At 45.4% G+C, this 24,386-nt stretch overlaps 1 protein-coding gene across 2 annotated transcripts in view; it reads right to left on the reverse strand.

Annotated features, from left to right (window-relative positions):
- Positions 1-6,161: 6,161 nt before the first annotated feature.
- Positions 6,162-24,386, reverse strand: part of BORCS5 (BLOC-1 related complex subunit 5) — a 38,758-nt gene continuing 20,533 nt past the window's right edge. For both annotated transcript variants that reach the window (XM_040437113.1, XM_040437121.1), the window contains exons 4-5: positions 6,763-6,920; positions 6,162-6,691 (exon numbers count right to left, since the gene is read on the reverse strand). In XM_040437113.1, the coding sequence (XP_040293047.1) occupies positions 6,461-6,691; positions 6,763-6,920 (389 nt within the window). In that variant the 3' untranslated portion in view covers positions 6,162-6,460. The remainder of the gene's footprint in view (positions 6,692-6,762; positions 6,921-24,386) is intronic.

Consider the following 24,386-nt stretch of genomic DNA (forward strand, 5'->3'; position numbering starts at 1 on the left):
CGTGAAAATCGCACCGCATCCGCACTTGCTTGCGATTTTCACGCAGCCCCATTCACTTCTATAGGGGCTGCGTTGCGTGAAAAACTCCCCCGTGTGGAAGGGGCCTAATGGATCAAGTGGAGATAAAAGGATTCATCTTTAGACTCTGCTATACTGTGTGGTAAAGAAGCTGGAAACTAATGGAAAGCAGGTTAAATGGAGTAATGAATCCTTTAATCTCCGCTTTACCCATTAAAGTGAATGTACTCTTCCGGTATATGTTTGAATACTGTTTTCAGGTATTTAGATGTATAATCCTGGAAAGCTTTAAGGAGGACTATAACGCAATGTGAACCCAGCCTTATATGCGCATCAGCAGTGGGACAACTTCAAAGTAGCAACCAGAAGATTTGTGACTTTAGTTCTAGGTGCGACTGGAGCAGGTCAGATATGTGACTAAAGTGTAAATTCTGGTGTTTCATTGGGTCCGCATAAGATGCTGTGCACTACTTTTTTTTTTTTTCTTCAAAAATTCCGTTTTTTTTGAGGGGGAGAGGAGAAAAAAACGCCATGGCCAGATGTTACATGTTGGCCAATAAGAGATTATAATGCCCTACAAATGCTGCGTTTTTTTGTAGTGGTGTTTAAAATGAGTTTCCTGGTGGTTTTTTTTTTTTTTTTTGCTTCCTCAACATTTCTTATTTTATTTTTAGGGCTAGGTTCACATTTGTAGTGCTGCAATCTGTCAGGCTGTTCAGGCAGAGACAGCCTGCCAGAGTTCTCCGGATCTGGCATTGCCAGATGTTACCAAAATGCCTGCCGGTCCTATTAACTATAATGAGATCTGGCGGAGATCCGGCCACTACCTGGCAAATATGCTGCACGCAGCGGTTTTTGTCCTACTGTTTCCCGTAATTCTGCAATGGAAAAGCCTGCCAGAAGGCTGTACTGCAAATGTGAAAGATACCTAAATCGCAGCACCTCCTGGGTGTGGTGTTTTTTCATAGACTTCTCTATAGGGCAAAAAAAGGTCTGAAAGAAAATGTGTGATAAAAAAATACACCACCCAGGATAACAGACTGAACTTTCAGCTTTATAAACTATGTTACCCCCAGGGGGAAAAAAGCTTGTAAACAAAAAAAAACATGAATTTCATGTGGGTTTTTTTTTGTTTTGTTTTTAACGAGCAAAAAAAAAAAAAGAAAAAGTGGTGTTGACAGCTGTGCATTTTATGTACAATGATCTTTATCAGATCACTTTTGCTGTGGGACCTCATACCCCACAGGAGTTACTTACAGATCTGAAGCACTCTAATGGGAGTTGCCCCTGGTGCCCGATGTCTGACGGACAACCCCCTGATACATTGTAGTAAATCAGAATCACTCGCTGCCTTCAACCAATCACAAGTCTCGTCTTCAGTGTCTTTCTTTCTCGTCAGGAATGTTCAGGGACTTCGTCTTTTCTTCTTCAGCCCATAAAACTGCAAATGTCACAAATCAGTGACTCATTTTGTACTCAGTTTCTGGCAAAACATGCGCGGATCAATCCTGTGATTTATCTGGTTATCTGTTATATTTTGAGCCTTAATTCTGAGACCTTGAACCAAACATTAAAAATTCAAGTGAATTGTTCAGAGTCCTGTGGTTATTTCATATGACAAGAGGGAAAGTTAAAGGGGCACTGTTATTGTAACCTTTGTATAATGAGAAGTTCTACATATTTGTGATAAGCTTTCTTTTTTTCATGATCTTTGCTGTCAGCGAATGGCAAAATTTAAATTCAGAAACGAAACATCTGTGATGACCTACTGACTACGCTCAGCAGAGGGTGTGTTTCAGTTGTATCCAGTCTAGAAAGGGTGACATGAACAGCCTGGACTCCAGCCTGATACATTTTACCTGCACTGATACAGATTAGGCCTCTTTCACACTTGCGTTGTCCGGATCCGTCGTGTACTCCATTTGCCGGAAGTGCCTGCCGGATCCGTAACACCGCAAGTGAACTGAAAGCATTTGAAGACTGATCCGTCTTCAAAATGCGTTCAGTGTTACTATGGCAGCCAGGACGCTATTAAAGTCCTGGTTGCCGTAGTAGTGGGGAGCGGGGGAGCAGTATACTTACCGTCCGTGCGGCTCCCGAATGACGTCAGAGCGCCCCATGCGCATGGATGACGTGATCCATGTGATCACGTCATCCATGCGTGTGGGGCGCCCTGACGTCACTCTGAAGCGCCCCGGGAGCAGCACGGACTGCTCCGCCGCTCCCCACTACACTTCACCATGGCAAACAGGACTTTAGCGTCCTGGCAGCCATGGTAACCATTCAGAAAAAGCTAAACGTCGGATCCGGTAATGCGCCGAAACAACGTTTAGCTTAAGGCCGAATCCGGATTAATGCCTTTCAATCCGGATCCGGCCTTGCGGCAAGTGTTCAGGATTTTTGACCGGAGCAAAAAGCGCAGCATGCTGCGGTATTTTCTCCGGCCAAAAAACGTTCCGGTCCGGAACTGAAGACATCCTGATGCATCCTGAACGGATTTCTCTCTATTCAGAATGCATGGGGATAATCCTGATCAGGATTCTTCCGGCATAGAGCCCCGACGACGGAACTCTATGCCGGAACAGAACAACGCAAGTGTGAAAGAGCCCTTAGTGCTGCTGATGTGTTTACATCACAGGGGATTTGCTACACTGGAAAAAACTGTATCAAGACCTCAACTGTGAGCAAACTAGATCAGGATGGTTTTTCAGCCTCTGCATGTATGTAAGAATTTTTCTGAACTGCAGGCAAAGATCTTCAGAATGATGAGTAATTGTGGCAGAACTTTTCAGTAATTCTTCAGCTGCCAATGATGTATCTCATACTTCCTAGGAGAGAGGCACATGAGCATCCAGGGACATATGAGGACTCCTTCCTACTAACAGCTCAATCTCACACTGAATAGCAGCTAGAGATATCAGCTAAGCTGTAAAACAAGACCAGGATCACGGTATGAGCTACATACACTCTGGGATGAGAAGAGGGATGCTAGTGGGTGATGTGCTGACAGACTGCAGGGAGAGGAGAGGCATAGGTCCTCCACTCCCTGTGTAACTGCATATGACCCTGGGTCCTTTTTTTTTTTCCCCCCCTCTCCCTTATTTAACCCATAATAAAAGGCTATAGCTTTGTCATAGTAAGAATAATGTTTGTTATGCTAATACATATTGCTGGTTTCTTTATAACCATATATTGTGCCTGTGAATAAACTAGTAATGTTTTCGGTTTCCAAGCATAAAAACACTATTCACAATATAGTAAGGCTGTCGCCTTTATTATAGGTTTAATGAGAGAGAAATAAATAACAGAAAAAACACATACAGTGCTGCCCATAATTATTCATACCCCTGGCAAATTTTGACTTAAAATTACTTGCTGGTTGAATAAAAGTAACTTTTTGACGGGAAATGACATAGTCTTATTATCTTTTGGGAGACACCTATGTCCTTTCCCGTCAAAAAATTACTTGCTGGTTGAATAAAAGTAACTTTAAGTCAAAATTTGTCAGGGGCATGAATAATTATGGGCAGCACTGTATATAAGTCTCTCCTGGGACTTGAATTTTGTATTTCTACTTGCAAGGCTGACCACTTATAACCAAGCAATAGCCTTGCCACGTAGAAAATAATGTTTTTTTTCTATACTTGGAAAGCTAATACATATTAGTGTTTTCTTTATAATCATGCCTGTGAATATAGCAGTAATATGTATATTAGCTTTCTAAACATAGAAATCTACTCTTCTCATTATGTTAAGGCTATAGTAAATAGTGTATAGGATATGTACATGCTAAAACACAGATCTGCTCTCGGCATGCTGATGTCTAGCCCTGTCAATCCAGGGGAAGGAGGAGTGTGCAGAGCACAGGGGGTGGTTACAAAAGCAGTGCTCCAAGGATTCAGCCCTTTTCCCTGGTGCTCCAACTTGCTTATTTGCATATAAATAATCTGTCAAACTTTTTAGCATACAGACAAAAGAAATGTATCGTTTTACTCAGCATGATCAACCCTACGAGTCAGTATGCCTGGTTTAATAGGTTAATCATGCTGACAGACTCTTTAAGGCCCCTTTGCACAAAGAAGAAAGCATTTGTTGGGAAAGAAGCGTTCCTTCCCGACAATCACTTGATCGTCAATGGAGAAGAATGTTGCATTTAAATACAGTGATCTCCTCCCCAGTATGGTGAAGAGTGATTGCTAATGTCATTGCTATTCCTCATACAGACTCATTGTTTGCTAGCAGCAGAGCGTGTTTAGATTGCACGATCTGCCGACGGCCAACGATTTAGGGGTCAGTACAAACTATTCTATTACCCGATGAACTAGTGTTTTGGCAGCACCTTTACACAGGCAGATTATCACTAACAAGTGTCCTTACGAACGCTGGTTAGCGCTAGTTTGCCCGAACAGTGCAGTGGGCAGTGTAAAGATCCCTTAAAGGGCTTCTGCCCCCCCAAAAACAGCAATTTTCAGTATTGGACTTAATATAATTGCTAATGTACGCAGAGTCCATATATACCCCTCTTACCTCTGGCTGTGCTTTAAATTCTTTAAAAACAGTACTTTTGTGATATGCAAATTTCTTCACTACCAGCAAGTTGGGCGGTTACCTGCTGGTAGCCGCCGCATCCTCGGTCTAAAAAAACGCCCCCTCCTCCACTTGATTGACAGGGCCAGTGAGCGCTCTCCTCCCTCCGCTGGCCCTGCTTGCAGCTGAAATCCCGCGCCGTACCGGTCCTCAAGCGGCACAGGCGCTCTGAGAGAAGGACGCTCGCTTGGCTGCCCCTTCCTCAGTGCGCCTGCGCCGATGAAGTCAGCCCTACACCCGGAAGAGAAGACGCCGGCATCGCTGGTAAGAAGGCGGAGAGTCCGGTGATGTCGCTGGATGCTTGATTCAGGTAAGTATTTGCCTAATAAGCATGCAGCCACTACAACCACCAACGAAATGGGGTGCCATTATTTTACAAAAAGTATATTTAGACACACTATACCACCAACGCTTATAAATAATATACCCATAATTAATATATATATATATATATATATACACACATACACACACTATACTACTATAATACCATGTACAAGAATATAACTACTATAATACTGCCCCTATGTACAAGAATACAACTATTATAATACTGTCAAAGGAAGAAATTTTCAGCCACCGGTAAAACAACTTCAGATATTTATTGTAGTTACTTAGATAAAATCCACAGGTAAGAACACATCATGCACATGTACAGTACCATTTGACGCATTTCAGATGCCTTAACACCCTCATACACACTACCGTTTTTGTGGTCCGCACCCGAGCCGCATTTTTTGCGGCTCATGTGCGGACCCATTCACTTCAATGTGCTGTCCGCATCTGTTCCTCTGTTCCACTGTTCCGTGGCCCCGCAAAAAAAAATATAGCATGTCCTATTCTTGTCCGTTTTGCGAACAAGAATAGGCATTTCTACAATGGGCTGCCCATTCCATGTACTGTACATGTGTGTGCAAGAACGGACTAGGAACTTAAAGTGGCCCCAAAAAAAAAAAAAAGGTGGCCGCATATTGTAAACGGGTCCAAATTACCGTAAAAGAAGGTGCAGCAACACAAGTGGCAGGACAATAGAAATAGGCGATGCCAGTAATATCATAGTACAGAACAAAACACCGGCCCAGTAGAACCAATATCACAGTGCAGCGGGGCAGCAGTAATTTGCACTGTTATATTTGGTTTTACTGGGGCGGTGTTTTGTGCTGTACTATGAAGGGGACCTAGCATTAATTAATGCTGAGGGTATACAGTCATTATAATTATGTACCCAGCGGCCATGTGAAGGGCTCAGGCAGCCCACCGGGAAATTTCCCTGTGGGGTCTACGGCCATGTCGCCCCGTATCCTTACGTGTGGATTTTATCTAAATAACTACAATATTGTTTTACCGGTGGCTAGAAATGTCTTCAGCTGACTGTCTTCTGGCGCTCCACCGCCTTTCTTGTGCCCCGGATCTCTGTGGGGATCTGGCGGTGTATCATTTTGTTCATACTATAATACTGCCCCTATGTCCAAGAATACAACTACTATAATGCTGCCTCCTATGTACAAGAATACAACTACTTTAGTACTGAAATGAAAGTAGACATTCACACAGAGGTTATATAATAATATATTCAGTGTTCTGAGTGAGGGTCAAAGTTCAATATTTACAATTCACATGATGCGATGCTCTGCAGCTTTGCCATCAGCTCCACTATACACCATGCTAATAGAGCAGTTTCACAGCGGGATCCCAGAGGGAGGATGATGGGCGTAGTTATACTCTTCCGCACATATAAATAGCTTTTATAGCAATGAGCTGGTAATGGCAGTATTCATATGGAGTATGCAGGCAGCACAGGGGGTTGGCGCTCTTGCCTGCAGGTCACTCAGTGTCCCTGAGGGGGCAATGCATATCACGGTTTGTGTTCCCTGTCCAGACTCATACAAAACGGCTCCAGCCTTTCATTCTCCGGCAGCATGGCATTCAGCTTCTCCATCAGGGGCACCGTCTGATCGATGCCCATCTGAATGCGCCTTAAGATTGCCGACATCTCATTCACCTTCTGGATCTGCTCTGCGTACTTGGCGAATCGTTTCTGCCGCTCCTGCATGTGGCTGTACAGAGTGTCCACTGAGGAGTCCATCTGCCGAGGACAGAGGGTGAGGTCAGGGGATAGTTACTAGATCTGTATAATGCAGGCTGCAGAACACGTACCTCTTTGATGCGCTTCACCAGGGCATTCTGGTCAAAAGCAACCGCCTCGGCGCACTGGTGCAGGTGGTCCTGGTATCGGACACACAGTTGCAGGACCTGGGGGGAGTCCAGTCTCTCCAGTCGGACGTTGGTGGGGGAAGTCTGACCACTCAGGAGACCTGGGGGAGCAGAGAGGACATATGATCAAGACCTGCACACTACAACTCCCAGTCCTGAGCCAAGTGCAGCAATCACCAACCTTAATACACAATCTGTCTGCTCTCCATTTACTTTGCAGCTATTATTTATTTATTTATTTTATGCACTTATATAGCACTACTATGTTCTGCAGCGCTTTACAGACATTAGCACCAAGCTGTCCCCAATGGGGCTCACAGTCTAAGGTCCCTATCAGTTTGTCTTCGGAGTGTGGGAGAAAACCGGAGTACCCAGAGGACACCCACCCAAACACAGGGAGAACATACAAACTACATGCAGATGTTGTCCTTGGTCGGATACGAACCCAGTGCTACAAGGCACCAGTGCTAACCACTGAGCCACCGTGCTGTCCATATTATTCACCGTTACTGGCCATTTCAGGCCAAGAAGAGGCCGACTGTAGACCAGGTGAAGGTTGGAGGCTATGGAGAAGATGTATGTAGGACAGATACCTGTAATTTCAATGGGATGAGTGACAGGCAGTGTAACCTGCCTGCCCCCCATGATTACTACTTTAGGTCAAGTATATCCAGTGCAGAGACCTCACAGAGACAGTCACATCCATATGTGACATATCAGATGACCTTCTTAGAACGCTCCAGCAGTGTTATAAACTACTGACTGCAGGGATCGTTCATCCCCATAAAGCCCCATGATCTCTGCAGCTAACAGACAGGCAATGATCGGGAAGGAACGTTCCTAGGAACATTTCTTCCTGATCAATGTTCGCTCTTCTGGCCCCTTACAAGATCCAGCCTAGGATTGTAGAGCTGTGTGCTCCCTGGGTGCCAGTGATGGGGTTAAGTTTAGGAGACTGGAGCAGCTGCCAGCGCTGACCTCACTCCATTCTTATCTGCTGATGTCATCCAAACATCAGAGAAGCCCCCTCCTCGCCCGTTTTTTATTGCTGGCCTCCATACAAACACAATAATTATGAAACTCACAGAGGACTGCTGATCTCCTCATGGCCGTTCATGTGGCCTCTTCTAGTTGGAGAGTAACCTGTCAGGACTGTCACTCAACTGTCCCAAATCCAGTTTAGTTACGCAGAGGGGGATTCATTACCCCCAGGCTTCCCAATTTAAATAACGTGCCAGCGGAGAATTTATATTCACATCTAGAGCAGCAGTCACATTTCTGCTGTGTCCAGAGCTGTAGTTACAATTCTACTATCACATCAATATCAGATCGGAGGGCCCGACAGCCTATATCCTGCTGCTGGCACTGAACTACCACTAGGTAATGGACGGAGCTGAAGTGCAGGAGTTTAACAACTGCCTCATGCAAAGCACAGGTAAGATACCAAAACCAAGGATAATGGGAGAGTGCAAGAGAGCACCTAGCCTTCTGCTGCCCGAGGAAAAAGGTAAAATGGCACCCCCTCCCACGAAAAAAAAATAATAATATAACCGATTTCCAATGTTGCCGATCTGACCTTAGATTTTAGACTTTGCAATGGTAAAATCTACGGTGAAACATGGTAAAACCCACTGTAGTACATTCGGATTTTGCTGCAAATTCTAGGGGCGTGTCCTCAGCAAAAAAAACGTCACTATGGCCTCATGCACATGACCGTATGTGTTTTGCGGTCCGCAAAAAAAAACAAAAAACGTTTTTTTTTTTGCGGATCCATTGTAATAATGCCTATCCTTGTCCGCAAACTAGAAAAAAATAAGACATGCACTATTTTTTTTGTTGCGGACCCATTGAAATGAATGTGTTCACATCCTGTAAGCAAAAAAAAATGAACGGACAAGGAAACAAAATACGGTCGTGTGCATGAGGCCTATGTGTATTATTATATTTTGTGGCTGTTAGTGATGGAGTTAAGGGTCTACGGAAGGGGATGAGTCAAGTACTTGGTGACCAGTGGTTACTCACCTCCTCAGGCTCCAGCGCTGTCCTTTGCCCCTATCCTTGGTCCACAATTAGGTGCTGAATCCAGGGATCCTGCCATATAGACAGCTGGCAATAGGTGTGGGGTCACTAACACTCAGAGGGAGAGTCAGGGACAGGCTCACACTAGGGTTGGGCAATAAACCAGTATTAACAATATACTGGAGTATTAAGAAATGATGATTAGTGACATCATAGGGGCAGTCGCACGTCCGGCGCACATTACAGCCAACACAGTGGAGAAGGAGAGAATCCCTCCATCCCCACTGTGATGTGGCTGCCGCTGCGACACCAATCAGAAGTGCAGAGAGGAGGAGGGGAAGTGGTGCTGTACGGTGTCCATATATACAGAATAAGAGCAGATACTGAGAATTACACCCAGTATACAGGACAAGAGAAGTGGTACTGTGCAGTGTCCATATATACAGAATAAGAGCAGATACTGAGAATTACACCCAGTATACAGGACAGGAGAAGTGGTACTGTGCAGTGTCCATATATACAGAATAAGAGCAGATACTGAGAATTACACCCAGTATACAGGACAAGAGAAGTGGTACTGTGCAGTGTCCATATATACAGAATAAGAGCAGATACTGAGAATTACACCCAGTATACAGGACTAGAGAAGTGGTACTGTGCAGTGTCCATATATACAGAATAAGAGCAGATACTGAGAATTACACCCAGTATACAGGACAGGAGAAGTGGTACTGTGCAGTGTCCATATATACAGAATAAGAGCAGATACTGAGAATTACACCCAGTATACAGGACAAGAGAAGTGGTACTGTGCAGTGTCCATATATACAGAATAAGAGCAGATACTGAGAATTACACCCAGTATACAGGACAAGAGAAGTGGTACTGTGCAGTGTCCATATATACAGAATAAGAGCAGATACTGAGAATTACACCCAGTATACAGGACAGGAGAAGTGGTACTGTGCAGTGTCCATATATACAGAATAAGAGCAGATACTGAGAATTACACCCAGTATACAGGACAAGAGAAGTGGTACTGTGCAGTGTGTATATATACAGAATAAGAGCAGATACTGAGAATTACACCCAGTATACAGGACAGGAGAAGTGGTACTGTGCAGTGTCCATATATACAGAATAAGAGCAGATACTGAGAATTACATCCAGTATACAGGACAGGAGAAGTGGTACTGTGCAGTGTCCACATATACAGAATAAGAGAAGATACTGAGAATTACACCCAGTATACAGGACAGGAGAAGTGGTACTGTGCAGTGTCCATATATACAGAATAAGAGCAGATACTGAGAATTACACCCAGTATACAGGACAGGAGAAGTGGTACTGTGCAGTGTCCATATATACAGAATAAGAGCAGATACTGAGAATTACACCCAGTATACAGGACAGGAGAAGTGGTACTGTGCAGTGTCCATATATACAGAATAAGAGCAGATACTGAGAATTACACCCAGTATACAGGACAAGAGAAGTGGTACTGTGCAGTGTCCATATATACAGAATAAGAGCAGATACTGAGAATTACACCCAGTATACAGGACAGGAGAAGTGGTACTGTGCAGTGTCCATATATACAGAATAAGAGCAGATACTGAGAATTACACCCAGTATACAGGACAAGAGAAGTGGTACTGTGCAGTGTGTATATATACAGAATAAGAGCAGATACTGAGAATTACACCCAGTATACAGGACAAGAGAAGTGGTACTGTGCAGTGTCCATATATACAGAATAAGAGCAGATACTGAGAATTACATCCAGTATACAGGACAGGAGAAGTGGTACTGTGCAGTGTCCACATATACAGAATAAGAGAAGATACTGAGAATTACACCCAGTATACAGGACAGGAGAAGTGGTACTGTGCAGTGTCCATATATACAGAATAAGAGCAGATACTGAGAATTACACCCAGTATACAGGACAGGAGAAGTGGTACTGTGCAGTGTCCATATATACAGAATAAGAGCAGATACTGAGAATTACACCCAGTATACAGGACAGGAGAAGTGGTACTGTGCAGTGTCCATATATACAGAATAAGAGCAGATACTGAGAATTACACCCAGTATACAGGACAAGAGAAGTGGTACTGTGCAGTGTACATATATACAGAATAAGAGCAGATACTGAGAATTACACCCAGTATACAGGACAGGAGAAGTGGTACTGTGCAGTGTTCATATATACAGAATAAGAGCAGATACTGAGAATTACACCCAGTATACAGGACAGGAGAAGTGGTACTGTGCAGTGTCCATATATACAGAATAAGAGCAGATACTGAGAATTACACCCAGTATACAGGACAAGAGAAGTGGTACTGTGCAGTGTACATATATACAGAATAAGAGCAGATACTGAGAATTACACCCAGTATACAGGACAGGAGAAGTGGTACTGTGCAGTGTCCATATATACAGAATAAGAACAGATACTGAGAACTACACCCAGTATACAGGACAAGAGAAGTGGTACTGTGCAGTGTCCATATATACAGAATAAGAGCAGATACTGAGAATTACACCCAGTATACAGGAGAATAGAAGTGGTACTGTGCAGTGTCCATATATACAGAATAAGAGCAGATACTGAGAATTACACCCAGTATACAGGACAAGAGAAGTGGTACTGTGCAGTGTCCATATATACAGAATAAGAGCAGATACTGAGAATTACACCCAGTATACAGGACAGGAGAAGTGGTACTGTGCAGTGTCCATATATACAGAATAAGAGCAGATACTGAGAATTACACCCAGTATACAGGACAAGAGAAGTGGTACTGTGCAGTGTGTATATATACAGAATAAGAGCAGATACTGAGAATTACACCCAGTATACAGGACAAGAGAAGTGGTACTGTGCAGTGTCCATATATACAGAATAAGAGCAGATACTGAGAATTACATCCAGTATACAGGACAGGAGAAGTGGTACTGTGCAGTGTCCACATATACAGAATAAGAGAAGATACTGAGAATTACACCCAGTATACAGGACAGGAGAAGTGGTACTGTGCAGTGTCCATATATACAGAATAAGAGCAGATACTGAGAATTACACCCAGTATACAGGACAGGAGAAGTGGTACTGTGCAGTGTCCATATATACAGAATAAGAGCAGATACTGAGAATTACACCCAGTATACAGGACAGGAGAAGTGGTACTGTGCAGTGTCCATATATACAGAATAAGAGCAGATACTGAGAATTACACCCAGTATACAGGACAAGAGAAGTGGTACTGTGCAGTGTACATATATACAGAATAAGAGCAGATACTGAGAATTACACCCAGTATACAGGACAGGAGAAGTGGTACTGTGCAGTGTTCATATATACAGAATAAGAGCAGATACTGAGAATTACACCCAGTATACAGGACAGGAGAAGTGGTACTGTGCAGTGTCCATATATACAGAATAAGAGCAGATACTGAGAATTACACCCAGTATACAGGACAAGAGAAGTGGTACTGTGCAGTGTCCATATATACAGAATAAGAGCAGATACTGAGAATTACACCCAGTATACAGGACAAGAGAAGTGGTACTGTGCAGTGTCCATATATACAGAATAAGAGCAGATACTGAGAATTACACCCAGTATACAGGACAGGAGAAGTGGTACTGTGCAGTGTCCATATATACAGAATAAGAGCAGATACTGAGAATTACACCCAGTATACAGGACAAGAGAAGTGGTACTGTGCAGTGTGTATATATACAGAATAAGAGCAGATACTGAGAATTACACCCAGTATACAGGACAAGAGAAGTGGTACTGTGCAGTGTCCATATATACAGAATAAGAGCAGATACTGAGAATTACATCCAGTATACAGGACAGGAGAAGTGGTACTGTGCAGTGTCCACATATACAGAATAAGAGAAGATACTGAGAATTACACCCAGTATACAGGACAGGAGAAGTGGTACTGTGCAGTGTCCATATATACAGAATAAGAGCAGATACTGAGAATTACACCCAGTATACAGGACAGGACAAGTGGTACTGTGCAGTGTGCATATATACAGAATAAGAGCAGATACTGAGAATTACACCCAGTATACAGGACAGGAGAAGTGGTACTGTGCAGTGTTCATATATACAGAATAAGAGCAGATACTGAGAATTACACCCAGTATACAGGACAGGAGAAGTGGTACTGTGCAGTGTCCATATATACAGAATAAGAGCAGATACTGAGAATTACACCCAGTATACAGGACAAGAGAAGTGGTACTGTGCAGTGTACATATATACAGAATAAGAGCAGATACTGAGAATTACACCCAGTATACAGGACAGGAGAAGTGGTACTGTGCAGTGTTCATATATACAGAATAAGAGCAGATACTGAGAATTACACCCAGTATACAGGACAGGAGAAGAAGTGGTACTGTGCAGTGTCCATATATACAGAATAAGAGCAGATACTGAGAATTACACCCAGTATACAGGACAGGAGAAGTGGTACTGTGCAGTGTCCATATATACAGAATAAGAACAGATACTGAGAACTACACCCAGTATACAGGACAGGAGAAGTGGTGGGAGGAGTTGCTGTTCCTTCCTGTTCCTGTTTCCTGTTTCCTGTTGTTTGTGGGTGTGTGAGGTCCGGGAGGCTTACCAGCGCTTTGTTTGCCGGGGGAATTGCTACCCTTTCCCCAGGGGGTGGCAGTTTCTCCCGGTATGGATCCCCGGGCCTCCGGCTGCCGGCGTTCATCACCACGTGCCGGCAGCCGTGGCGGAGATGCGCGAGTGGAGAGGAGGGCCTCCAGGACTGGAGACCTGGGCTTAGATACCTTGACGCTACTGGAGGTGGACGACGACGCGGATGTGAAGATTCCGCAGCAAGCGGCCGCAAGGTCGCAGGTAATGGAGGGCAGCCCCGCAAGTGCCGCGGGCAGGAGGGGCCCTGCTACTAGGAGCGGCCGCGATCCCTGCAGTGAGCCCAATGGAGTGCCAGGTGAGGTCCGGAGGGGTCCCAGGAGAGCAGCCAGCTTGGGATCCTCTCTGGACATTTTGAGTCAGCACCCAAGAAAACAGGATGCTGTGGAAAGGCCCGCTGCTGCACAAGCAGCGGGTGGAAACATGAAAAGTGCAATGGCTGGACAAGCTGCCGGACGGACCGTTGGACGGGATACAGGGAAGGCTGTGGAGAAGGTGACGAGGCCAGAGGCTGAGGTAGGTGATTCAGCATGTGGTGTGTCTGTGTCGGTGCCTCAGCCCGGCAACAAAGTTACTGTAAAGAAGCATGGTGTCGGGGGTTCTTCCTGCCCAGCGGTTGAGAGACTGCATAATTGGGGTACTTTGGGCCCTAAGGAGTCTCCAAAAACCTTTTCCTCCCGGGTAGCATATTTCCTGAACATGCATGAGGAGGTCAAGAGGGAATTAAAAAGACTGAATGTGGAATTTAAAAATGTACAAATGCAACTTAAAATGGCGCCTAAGACAAAGAAGGCAATCCTCTCCTCCAGACTGGTGAGGTTGGAGGAGATAATCGCGGTTTTTGAGGAGAAGAGGGCCGCCATTGTGGAAAATGGCGGCCCATTCTTGGAGAAATTCAGGAATGACTGCAGGTTTCAGGGTATGTCTGGACTGTCTGGTACGCCTGGCCCCAGTTTGTCAGGGCAGCAGGCTGGAAGCCAGGGGAAGGTGGTACCAGGAACACAGGATTCGGAGGCGGACTCTCTGCCTTGTGGCCAGGGGGACCCCTCAGACCTGATTGCGGCCGCCTCCGGGGATGAAAGCGGGTCTGGGGGAAGGCTAATGCTGGAAGTCAGGCAGCTGGAGTCCCCGGTGGGCAGACTGTATTTTGGGGATGAGGAGGTCCCTGAGGATGAGCTGGTGAAAATCAGAAAGAAGAAAAATAAAACTGTAACGGAAGAAGTGCTTCAATTTGTGCCTTTTGAATCCGCTGCTGTGCCCAGCCCGGTTCCTGTAGTGGAATCGGGTCAAACAGTGCGGGAGATTAATTCTAAGATGGTGACGGGAGGTGCCCCCCCTTCCTGTAGTGGTAGGGTGGTCACAGGAAGCGCAGGGGGTAAAACCCCAAACAGTGTGGCGGACAAGGATGTGGTGATTGTGGACAAGGTTCAAGGTGGTGGTGCTGAGAAAGAGGATGTAAAGACTTTGGAACCTGGAGAGAACACTATGGTCGATTATCCCAGGACTGTGGGGGGTGCGGGAGATGGGGAGTCCCCTGCGGGTTTTGCGGGGGGCTCCTCAGGGCCCGCCCCCAGTGATTCTCCGGTCTCTTTAGGGAACCCGACCAGTCCAGGGGGAGTGAAAGGTGATGCAAATGTGGTTGTTAATGGGATTGTGGGTAATAATGTGCAGGTGGCTGTGGGGGTGAATGAGAACGTAGACGAGGTTATAAATGAGGATACAAATGAATTGGTGAATGGGATTGTGGATGAGGAAGAAATTGAGATGGTGGATGAGGAAGCTTTGATTGAGGAGTATATTGCGGATACGGAAGTGGATGAAGAGGAGGAAGTTATGCGGAAGGAAGCAATGAGGAAGGATGTGAGAGAGAGGATGGCAAAAACAAAGACGTATGCGGGTGTTGTTTCGGGTGACTTTTTGCCCAAGGTTTCGGGCGGGGGTGACTTGCAGCGGCGCCTCCTGGAGGCCCTAAAAAAAGGACCGGGGACTTCCATACAGGTAGAGGGAGGGTCGGTTGACCTGGCTTTCTGGACAGAAAGGCATGGTTTTAGGGCCTTCCGAGAACAAAGGAGGGGTGAGATCGTATGGACTCACCCCACACCGGGGAGGGACCGTAGGAATGTGGCCCGTCTCTATTGGAGGAGTAAGGAAGCAGCAGTTCCTTCTAGGAAGACTGTTGTGGAACTTCTCCTGGGGGCGGGGTTTGTCGCGAATGACATCTTTGCGCTCATACATCCCTACGGCACCGCTATGTTCGACGTCAGCTTTGTTAGGCCGGAGGGTTTGGAGCTTTTCTGGTCTAAATATGAGCTGATGAAGAACACCCCGGAGTGGCGGGGTTTTGCCGTTGAGGCCATCACCCGCCAATCGACTGTGAAGACAGTGACCGTTTTGACCTGTAATGAATCACTGTCTAGTGTAGACATCATGACTTGGCTCAGTCGATATGGTAGGGTGGGGCAGTTCCCCGCCAAGGTGCTCGATGAGCATGGCATCTGGTCAGGTGCCTGGACCTTCAGCGTGGAGCTGTTTGATCGGGGCAATTCTGTTGCTCATATTCCCTCCTCTGCCTTCATAGGAAGGGATAGGATTATGGTGTTCTATAGGGGCCAGCCAAAGGTCTGTCACAAGTGCGGCAGTCCCACCCACTTCAGCGCACAATGCGATGTTCGCATGTGTGCGAAGTGTGGGGACACTGGTCATCTTGCCGCATCTTGTAGGCGGATCCGGTGCAACCTCTGTGGGGACCTAGGTCACCCGTTTAGTCGCTGTCCGCTTGCCTTCGCCAACAGGGTTCAGTGCCGGGCTCAAGATCAGGCAGGCACTAGCCGCGAGGCTGGGTCTGTGGTTGGGGAGGAGCCTGCTGCCGGGACTGAATCAGTTGGTGAGGGGACAAGCGCTGGAACTACTAGCGCTGGAAGAAGCAGGCAGGATCCGAAGAAGCAAAGGCCGTCCAAGATCAGGCGGCTAGAACAACGCCGTAAGGATAGGGAACAGGTAGCAGCTGATCCTTCAGCTGGTCTTTTGGCTGGTCTGGCTGAGGATCCCGGTTGTAGTGACCAGGGGTACAGCGACGATGGGGAACCAGAGGCCCAACCTGTGGAGGCTAACCCATCCGCCAACCCTGTCTCCTCGTACGGCGAAAGCTTGGACGAGGGTGGCAGAGCGTGGTTGGAGGGTAGGAGGAACAAGCGGAGTAAGAAGAAAAAGAAAGGAGAGGGTCGTAAGCCCTCTCTGGAGTGGGACCCATCTGTCCCACTCATCCTTGACCAGAGGCCTAAGGAAGGATCAACTGGGTCCCCTCTGGTGGAAGTCTCTAATCGGTACCAGGCCCTTGACGAGGATCCCCCAACTGCTTCAGCTGGGGGGGAGGAGGGTGTGGTGCCAGAACGCGTGGGGGCCTCCTCGCAGGCTGCCGGGCCCTGTCCTTCGGGGGGTAAATTACCTTCTGGAGGGGGGGCCAAGCCTGGAACCTTGGGCAAAAAGGATGGTATGGATGTCTCTGTATGTTTGAAAAGACAGAAGGAGTGTGATGGTTCAGATGAAAATGCTGATGGTGGTGGGGTGGGGAAAAAGAAGGCTATCTAACTCGATCATCAATGATGGCGGAACTCACCCCGTTGACACTGGCAAGCATTAACGTTGCCAGTATTAAGTCAGACGCAGCTCGTTTCCTGGCCTTTGATTTTTTCAGCCGTATTGAAGCTGATATTTTATTTTTGCAAGAGACCTGGTTAACAAGTACAACTCTGCTGGCAAAAGCCAAGCGAGAATGGCGGCTAGGTCCGTCTTTCTGGTCTCTTGCGGCCGAGCCACGTAGCGGGGTGGCGGTACTTTTTAAGACCGCCGAAAGAGTGGAATGCAGGAGGATAATAGAGTTAGAAATGGGAAGGTGCCTGATTTTAGATGTCCTCATGGGGAGACAAGAATTGAGACTAATAAACATCTACGGCCCACAGAGTAAGTGGGACCGCAAGTGTCTCCTCATGAGGATTAAGCCTTTTCTTTTTACCAGCCGGCAAGTGATCTTTGGAGGGGACTTCAACAATGTGACGAGGGCCTGTGATAGGGGAGGCTCCAAAGGTGGGCTGGATGCTGATAGCATTGTGTTGTCTAGGATAGTTGAGGATACTCGTCTGGTGGACGCCCATTTACGGCATAAGCCAGACCACGTGGATTTCACCTTTCATCAGGGAAATCGTAGGTCTAGAATAGATAGGTTTTATTTAAAGGAGGAGGCTGTTTTCTCGGCTTTAGAAGCCGTGGAAGTGGAATTCTCCGACCACTGTTTGATTATTTTTTCTTTGAATGTTGCAGAGACTCCCTGTATGGGCAGAGGTATGTGGAAGCTGAATTCATCTCTCCTGGAAGAAGTGACAATAAGACAGTCCTTTGAGGATTTCCTTCAGAGCCAGGAACCCTTGGTGGACCTCTGCGACAGTAAGTCGGAGTGGTGGGAGATATTCAAAAAAAGGACGGCGAGGTTTTTCCGTGAGCTTTCTAACCTCAGGAGCTGGGACAGATACTGTCTGTACCAGGAACTGAGGAAGAAACTTGAAAGACTGGTTTCGACGGGGGGTAGCCGTGAGGATATCTCTCGTGTGAAATCCTTGCTCAAGAGGTGTCAGTACGATAGATACGCCTCTTTGGTAGCTGAAAGGGATTTCGGGAAGTACCGCTCACCCGACCCCTTTGGAAACTGTAAGATGGCAGTAAAAAGTAAATTTGTGGTAGGCCTGGTCGACAGTACGGGTTCCCTGAATAGGTCCAAATCAGGGATCCTGGAGGTCGTCAGGTCTTTCTACTCTCACCTCTTGGGTAGGAAAGAACTAAATCGGGACAGTTTTTCAGCTTTCTTGGCTGAAGCTATTCCCAAGGCAGGAATAGACCCCTCTCTTGATGTTTTGGCAGAACCTATCAGGCAAGAGGAAGTGGGACTGGCCATTGATGGGCTTAGGCCCAAGAAATCGCCAGGTCCGGATGGCTTAACATCCGAGTGGTACAAGGCTTTCAAGGAACAATTAGTTCCTCTCTTGACCGAGGTGTTTAACGAGTGTCTTTCCTCGGGCACTCTGCCAAAGTCAATGGGTAAGTCAGCCCTGATTATTCTGTCAAAGGGTAAAGATCCATCCCGCATTGAGAACTGGAGACCCATATCGCTTCTCAATGTGGACAGGAAGATTCTGGCAAAAATACTTTTCTGCAGATTGGTGAAGTTTGCACCGAGACTTCTTTCTGGGGCTCAGCACTGCTCTGTTCCCGGTCGAAGCGCTTTTAGCGCCGTTCTCAGTGTCCGAGAAGCCGTGGAGCGGGGCAGGGCGGGTGTTTGGAAAGGGTTTCTGTTATCTTTGGACCAGGCGAAGGCTTTTGACCGGGTGAACCATGAGTACCTGTGGTCTGTTCTCTTGTGGTATGGTCTACCAGGGAGGTTTGTAGACTGGTTAAAAACTTTGTACAAAGGGGCGGAGAGTTTCCCGTTGATTAACGGTTGGTCGGGTCGACCTTTTGAGGTGGCTTCTGGTGTCCGCCAGGGATGTCCTTTAAGCCCTTTGCTGTATGTGTTTGCGATTGATCCCTTCATTAGAAGGGTAGATCGTGGACCGTTGGCGGGGGTGGGGATGGAACTGGCGGTGCGGGGGCCATCTCTGAAGGTGGTGGCATACGCCGATGATGTCTCCATTCTTGCCTCCTCGGAGGATGAGGTGAGCTGGGTGATGTCGGAGGTAGACTGCTATTCAGAGGTTTCTGGGTCTCAGATCAACTGGGACAAATGTGAGACTCTCTGGCTGGGGGAAGGGGATCCTGTTTTCGATCTCCAGGGCACTCTTCCAGAACCTCAGAAGTCCGTAAAGATCTTAGGCATCAATTTCGGCCAGGATAGAGATTATCATCAGCAAAATTGGGAGAGTAGACTAAAAGATGTCGCCCAAAAGGTGGACCGTTGGAAGGGATGGTCTTTATCCCTCAGGGAAAGGGTTCACCTGTGCAAAGCCTACCTGATTCCTGTGCTTTTGTATCTAAGCAGTGTTTGTGTTTTGCCAGGGTCTCTCTGGGGTACGGTCTACAGCCTCTTTTTCCAGATGTTGTGGGGAAACAGGCTGAACCTAATCAGGAGAGAGGTTACTTACCGCACAAGGAGACTAGGCGGGTTGGATATGGTCAACCCTGTGGTATTCTTAACAAATACCTTTTTGAAAATTAATATTGCAAACCTCTGGAAAGAGAGGGCTCCTTTGTGGGTAATTTCCTGTAGGGAGTGGTTTCGGCCTTTCTTCCAGGAATGGGAGACAGGAGGGCGAGTGAAAGACCTACGTGCGTCACATGGATATCTTCCGGCTTACGTTGCCCCGGTTCTGAGAATCCTGAGACGGTGGGGTCTGGGGAAGGGAGAGGTGGAGACCATGTCGAGGTTTTCCCTTGACAGGAAGGTTCTATCTTACCTTTTTCAGGCCCCACTGACCTTGAGGGACTGCCCAAGTCAGGATCTGGAGGGTGGGCTGTCTTTGTTGAATTCAGAAAGGATCCCTAAGAAAGTTTGGGATGTGACTTGGCGCTGCTTCCACGGTAAGCTATATGTAAGGGACAATGTGAAGTGTAGAAACTCTGAGGAAAGGGGTTGTCCCCGGGAGGAGTGTGGTAACCTGCTGGAAACCATGGACCACTTCTTACTTCATTGTCTCTTTAATATAGAGGTATACAAAAGGGTGGGGGCTTCCATCGGTTGGCCTAGGCTGGCCGCCCTGTCCTATGCGGAGTGGGCCTATGGGGCTTTCAAAGACCTTGGTGGGAGGGACCGTCGCACTTTATTCGTAGTTAGTGCAGTGGTTAGGCACCACATCTGGTGTGCACGGTGTCTAGTGTCAACAAAGAGTCACAAAATCCTCCCGGTGGAGACGGTATATAGGAACATCATGGGTGACCTGGTGAAGGTACGCTCTCTTGAGTACGAAAGGTGGGGGGACCCCAAGGCCTCTCGTCTGTGGAGGGGCTTCTGTTTTGGGGTTCCTTAGCTGAGTAGTGCTCTTTTCCTGGTGGTGGGCTGATATAGCACACACATAGGGTTTTGTTTTGTTTTGTAGTAATGCAAGTATGGAAAGGCTTACGGGTACCGAACCATAGCTGGTTTAGGTGTAATAGTATTGGTTTATGGTGTCTATATTGTATTATATAGGTATGTTTTGTATTATGTTAGTGTATGATAATATTATATTATTATATTAGTATTGTTAAGTTTATAGTGGGGTTTAGTTAGGTTGGGAGGGGGCTGGGAGGGAGGAGGGAGTGTATATATTTTTGTTTTCTATTATATATTATATACATATATAAAAAAAAAAAAAAAAAAAATTATAAAAAGAAAAAAATAAAGAAAAAAATATATATATCTAAAAAAAAAAAAAAAAAAATGGTGTTTTTTTTTGTTTGTTGCAAACTGACTGACCCCAGTCCGACTGGGGAAAGACTAGGACTTCTCAAAGCTCGGGGTTTATCCCCTTGGAACTTTGGGGGTTATCAGTTTGCATATTTGCTGTGGACTGGTGGTGGGTTAGTTAGATTTAGTTCTATAAGTTGTATATAATTTGTATATCATTTGTATATAGTTTGTGTATATAGTCGGTATATAGTTTGTATATAGTTTATGTATATTGTGTATATATTTTATTTTATGGATTTTATGTATACGTGTAAGATGCAAATATGTAAATATGTATAGTATGGGGTTACGAAAGTGTTTTAAGTGTGAATAGTATTGTAGGTTCTAGTGGGGTGGTGGACTGGTCGGGATGGGTTTAGTCATGTGTTTCGTTTCTGTGTATAGATATTGTTATGGCCTTTTGTTATTTATTTACAAATTAAAAGAGTCCATATATACAGAATAAGAGCAGATACTGAGAATTACACCCAGTATACAGGACAAGAGAAGTGGTACTGTGCAGTGTCCATATATACAGAATAAGAGCAGATACTGAGAATTACACCCAGTATACAGGACAGGAGAAGTGGTACTGTGCAGTGTCCATATATACAGAATAAGAGCAGATACTGAGAATTACACCCAGTATACAGGACAAGAGAAGTGGTACTGTGCAGTGTCCATATATACAGAATAAGAGCAGATACTGAGAATTACACCCAGTATACAGGACTAGAGAAGTGGTACTGTGCAGTGTCCATATATACAGAATAAGAGAAGATACTGAGAATTACACCCAGCATACAGGACAAGAGAAGTGGTACTGTGCAGTGTGTATATATACAGAATAAGAGCAGATACTGAGAATTACACCCAGTATACAGGACAGGAGAAGTGGTACTGTGTAGTGTCCATATATACAGAATAAGAGCAGATACTGAGAATTACACCCAGTATACAGGACAAGAGAAGTGGTACTGTGCAGTGTCCATATATACAGAATAAGAGCAGATACTGAGAATTACACCCAGTATACAGGACAGGAGAAGTGGTACTGTGCAGTGTCCATATATACAGAATAAGAGCAGATACTGAGAATTACACCCAGTATACAGGACAAGAGAAGTGGTACTGTGCAGTGTGTATATATACAGAATAAGAGCAGATACTGAGAATTACACCCAGTATACAGGACAAGAGAAGTGGTACTGTGCAGTGTCCATATATACAGAATAAGAGCAGATACTGAGAATTACATCCAGTATACAGGACAGGAGAAGTGGTACTGTGCAGTGTCCACATATACAGAATAAGAGAAGATACTGAGAATTACACCCAGTATACAGGACAGGAGAAGTGGTACTGTGCAGTGTCCATATATACAGAATAAGAGCAGATACTGAGAATTACACCCAGTATACAGGACAGGAGAAGTGGTACTGTGCAGTGTCCATATATACAGAATAAGAGCAGATACTGAGAATTACACCCAGTATACAGGACAGGAGAAGTGGTACTGTGCAGTGTCCATATATACAGAATAAGAGCAGATACTGAGAATTACACCCAGTATACAGGACAAGAGAAGTGGTACTGTGCAGTGTCCATATATACAGAATAAGAGCAGATACTGAGAATTACACCCAGTATACAGGACAGGAGAAGTGGTACTGTGCAGTGTCCATATATACAGAATAAGAGCAGATACTGAGAATTACACCCAGTATACAGGACAAGAGAAGTGGTACTGTGCAGTGTGTATATATACAGAATAAGAGCAGATACTGAGAATTACACCCAGTATACAGGACAGGAGAAGTGGTACTGTGCAGTGTCCACATATACAGAATAAGAGCAGATACTGAGAATTACATCCAGTATACAGGACAGGAGAAGTGGTACTGTGCAGTGTCCACATATACAGAATAAGAGAAGATACTGAGAATTACACCCAGTATACAGGACAGGAGAAGTGGTACTGTGCAGTGTCCATATATACAGAATAAGAGCAGATACTGAGAATTACACCCAGTATACAGGACAAGAGAAGTGGTACTGTGCAGTGTCCATATATACAGAATAAGAGCAGATACTGAGAATTACACCCAGTATACAGGACAGGAGAAGTGGTACTGTGCAGTGTGTATATATACAGAATAAGAGCAGATACTGAGAATTACACCCAGTATACAGGACAAGAGAAGTGGTACTGTGCAGTGTACATATATACAGAATAAGAGCAGATACTGAGAATTACACCCAGTATACAGGACAGGAGAAGTGGTACTGTGCAGTGTTCATATATACAGAATAAGAGCAGATACTGAGAATTACACCCAGTATACAGGACAGGAGAAGTGGTACTGTGCAGTGTCCATATATACAGAATAAGAGCAGATACTGAGAATTACACCCAGTATACAGGACAAGAGAAGTGGTACTGTGCAGTGTACATATATACAGAATAAGAGCAGATACTGAGAATTACACCCAGTATACAGGACAGGAGAAGTGGTACTGTGCAGTGTCCATATATACAGAATAAGAACAGATACTGAGAACTACACCCAGTATACAGGACAAGAGAAGTGGTACTGTGCAGTGTCCATATATACAGAATAAGAGCAGATACTGAGAATTACACCCAGTATACAGGAGAATAGAAGTGGTACTGTGCAGTGTCCATATATACAGAATAAGAGCAGATACTGAGAATTACACCCAGTATACAGGACAAGAGAAGTGGTACTGTGCAGTGTCCATATATACAGAATAAGAGCAGATACTGAGAATTACACCCAGTATACAGGACAGGAGAAGTGGTACTGTGCAGTGTCCATATATACAGAATAAGAGCAGATACTGAGAATTACACCCAGTATACAGGACAAGAGAAGTGGTACTGTGCAGTGTGTATATATACAGAATAAGAGCAGATACTGAGAATTACACCCAGTATACAGGACAAGAGAAGTGGTACTGTGCAGTGTCCATATATACAGAATAAGAGCAGATACTGAGAATTACATCCAGTATACAGGACAGGAGAAGTGGTACTGTGCAGTGTCCACATATACAGAATAAGAGAAGATACTGAGAATTACACCCAGTATACAGGACAGGAGAAGTGGTACTGTGCAGTGTCCATATATACAGAATAAGAGCAGATACTGAGAATTACACCCAGTATACAGGACAGGAGAAGTGGTACTGTGCAGTGTCCATATATACAGAATAAGAGCAGATACTGAGAATTACACCCAGTATACAGGACAGGAGAAGTGGTACTGTGCAGTGTCCATATATACAGAATAAGAGCAGATACTGAGAATTACACCCAGTATACAGGACAAGAGAAGTGGTACTGTGCAGTGTACATATATACAGAATAAGAGCAGATACTGAGAATTACACCCAGTATACAGGACAGGAGAA

Source organism: Bufo bufo, chromosome 1 (assembly GCF_905171765.1).
Source record: "Bufo bufo chromosome 1, aBufBuf1.1, whole genome shotgun sequence".
Classification (NCBI taxonomy): domain Eukaryota; kingdom Metazoa; phylum Chordata; class Amphibia; order Anura; family Bufonidae; genus Bufo; species Bufo bufo.